General features: G+C 34.2%; 1 protein-coding gene across 1 annotated transcript; it reads right to left on the bottom strand.

Moving 5' to 3' along the window:
• Positions 1 to 280: 280 nt before the first annotated feature.
• On the bottom strand, positions 281 to 709 carry LOC148954574 (uncharacterized). Its single transcript, XM_089086348.1, has one exon. It carries the CDS (start codon positions 707 to 709, stop codon positions 281 to 283), a length of 429 nt encoding a protein of 142 aa, XP_088942474.1.
• Positions 710 to 2,292: the final 1,583 nt, after the last annotated feature.

The raw sequence follows: 2,292 nt of genomic DNA on the forward strand, positions 1-2,292 counted from the left end.
CCTTTTGACATTTTGATAGCTCCGGGAATGTTTGAGCTACCCGTATTTGACTCACATCCCTCACAGGGCTTGGTCAAACCAGTCTGTCTCGACTGTTCATTTCTACCCTCCTTACACTTTTCATTGTTTTTATATGTATCCTGGGGAGATTTTAAGCCTAAGAGTGTATTTTCTAACTCTATTATTTTGTTGATTGCCACCTTAATTTCAGGGTCTTTTTGTTGAAATCCCCTCATCTATTCTTTACATATTCCAAAAAAATCAATCGTTTCCTCGTCTCTTAATATGGATAAATATTCTCTACTTCTAACTCATCAAGATTAAATGACCTATGTTCCTTATCAAACTGTAAGCTAGGGCGACTCAAATAGTTGGCAGGGTTCCTGCCAGTGCTACTGTGGTGATAAGTATACAAATCGTTGTCTAATAGAACCGCAATCCTATATAATTTTGAGTGAAGATTTTTAGATCTTTTAAGATATGTTAGTGCAGCACAGTCTACAAATATTCGAGTTCTCGCGGCCCATAAATATACCTTTTGGAAGTGCTTTAGACTTTGTACTAAGGCAAAAAGTTCCTTGTTGTGGTTATCAAACCTAGAGGCTGCGCCACTAAGAACCTTTGAATATGTTGCCACTATTCGAAATCTGTCAGTTGTTTCACATTGTTGCATTAAAATTGAAGCAATACATTTTTCCGAGGCGTCCATGACAAGGTAAAATTCTTTTGTCTTTATCAGGAAATTCTAGAAAAATACTATTTGGATTTAATAATTCTTTCTTTAATTTTTCAAAGGCTAAGCTTTGTTCTTGGCCGAAAATAAAAGGAACGTTTTTGCTAGTTAGTCGAATTAAAGGTTCGGCTAATTTTGCGTAATTATGATAGAATCCCTGTAATAACCGGTTAAGCCTAGGAATAACCTAATTCCTGTGACGTCACTTGGTGGTTATAATTTCTTTATAGCTTCTAATTTTTGGGCTTGTGGTTTTACTCCTTTAGTGGAGACCCGAAACCCGAACAAGTCATATTCTTCTGAAAAAATTGGGATTTATCAATATTAAGCCTTTGATTAAATTTTATGGCCTGTCTTAAGGTTTGTTCAATATGCTGCAAATGTTCTTCAGAGTTCATTCAAATATGTATTGTCAAGTCATCTACATAACTTGACAAAAATGAAGAAAATTCGGGTCCATAGACCTGATTTAAAAATTCAACAAAAGTGCGGGGTGAGAAAACTGACCCTTGTGGTACGCGTTTAAATACATAAGAAATTCCCTTATTTGAAAAACTAAAATATTTTTGGGTTTCTTCAGCTAAATAGCAGTGACTAAATTCATTCCTAATATCATTAGTTGAAATAAATTTGGTTTTATTGTATAGATCTGAGATTACCTATGAATTTCCTCTAATACCCCACTGTTAGTCCTTTATCGCTCTATTTATTGCCCTTAAATCTATGAGGAACCGACTATTATTTTCATCCCATATTTTTTCCGGTGGAATTTTCCCATCCTTTCCGGGTTTTTCTATGCAAAATATTTGTGCTATATATTCGGAACATCTCTTTTCAATTGATTCCAGTCTGACCATTTTGCTTAAAGGTTTTAATTGACATTCTGTCATTAAAAATTGTACAGAGAATTGTTTAACAAATTTAATAGATATATATGGGTCTGTTTTCAATTTATATCCTGTAAGGTCTTATTGCCCTACATTATAATGTCAAGTTGCAAAGGTTCGTTTCAATTCTAATAAGACTGTCTCTACTAGTTGTTTTCTTTCTGAACTTAACAGACCCTTTTTAATTCTCTTGAAAAATTCACTGTCTTCCCATACTATTTCATCATCCTCTAAGAGGGATTCTTCTTTATTTTCTATTACTTCTCCTGCTAAGAGAGTCGTATCTGTTAAATATTCACTGTTTATCACCTCATATGAACCAACGGTTTTACGTCGTGGCAAGTTTAGAGGTTCATCGCTAGTAATAAAATAAACTATTTTTATTACATTGTTATAAGTTTCACATAGCGACGGAGATATGTGTAATTGTGTCTGGATATTCGGGGTAAACATTATAGTGTCGCCTTGAGCTACAAAGGGTGCTGAGTGATTCGACAATTTGGCCTTAATGATTTTGAAGCAATTGGCCTGAATACAGACCTATTTCGCTATGTATGCCGATCCCCTTTCCGAAATTTCTTCAGTGAAAAACGCAAGGGAATTTATTTTCTCCGTACTTGTATTCCCTAAAGAAATTTTAAATTTAACGTACATTCAAGTTTGTTTAAAATA

Source organism: Artemia sp. Qi Xiang Cuo, chromosome 3, assembly GCF_049724085.1.
Source record: "Artemia sp. Qi Xiang Cuo chromosome 3, ASM4972408v1, whole genome shotgun sequence".
NCBI classification, from domain to species: domain Eukaryota; kingdom Metazoa; phylum Arthropoda; class Branchiopoda; order Anostraca; family Artemiidae; genus Artemia; species Artemia sp. Qi Xiang Cuo.

Bases quoted from the DNA above. Each gene is read 5' to 3' on its own strand.
- LOC148954574 (XM_089086348.1), bottom strand. From the start codon at position 709: ATGGACGCCTCGGAAAAATGTATTGCTTCAATTTTAATGCAACAATGT.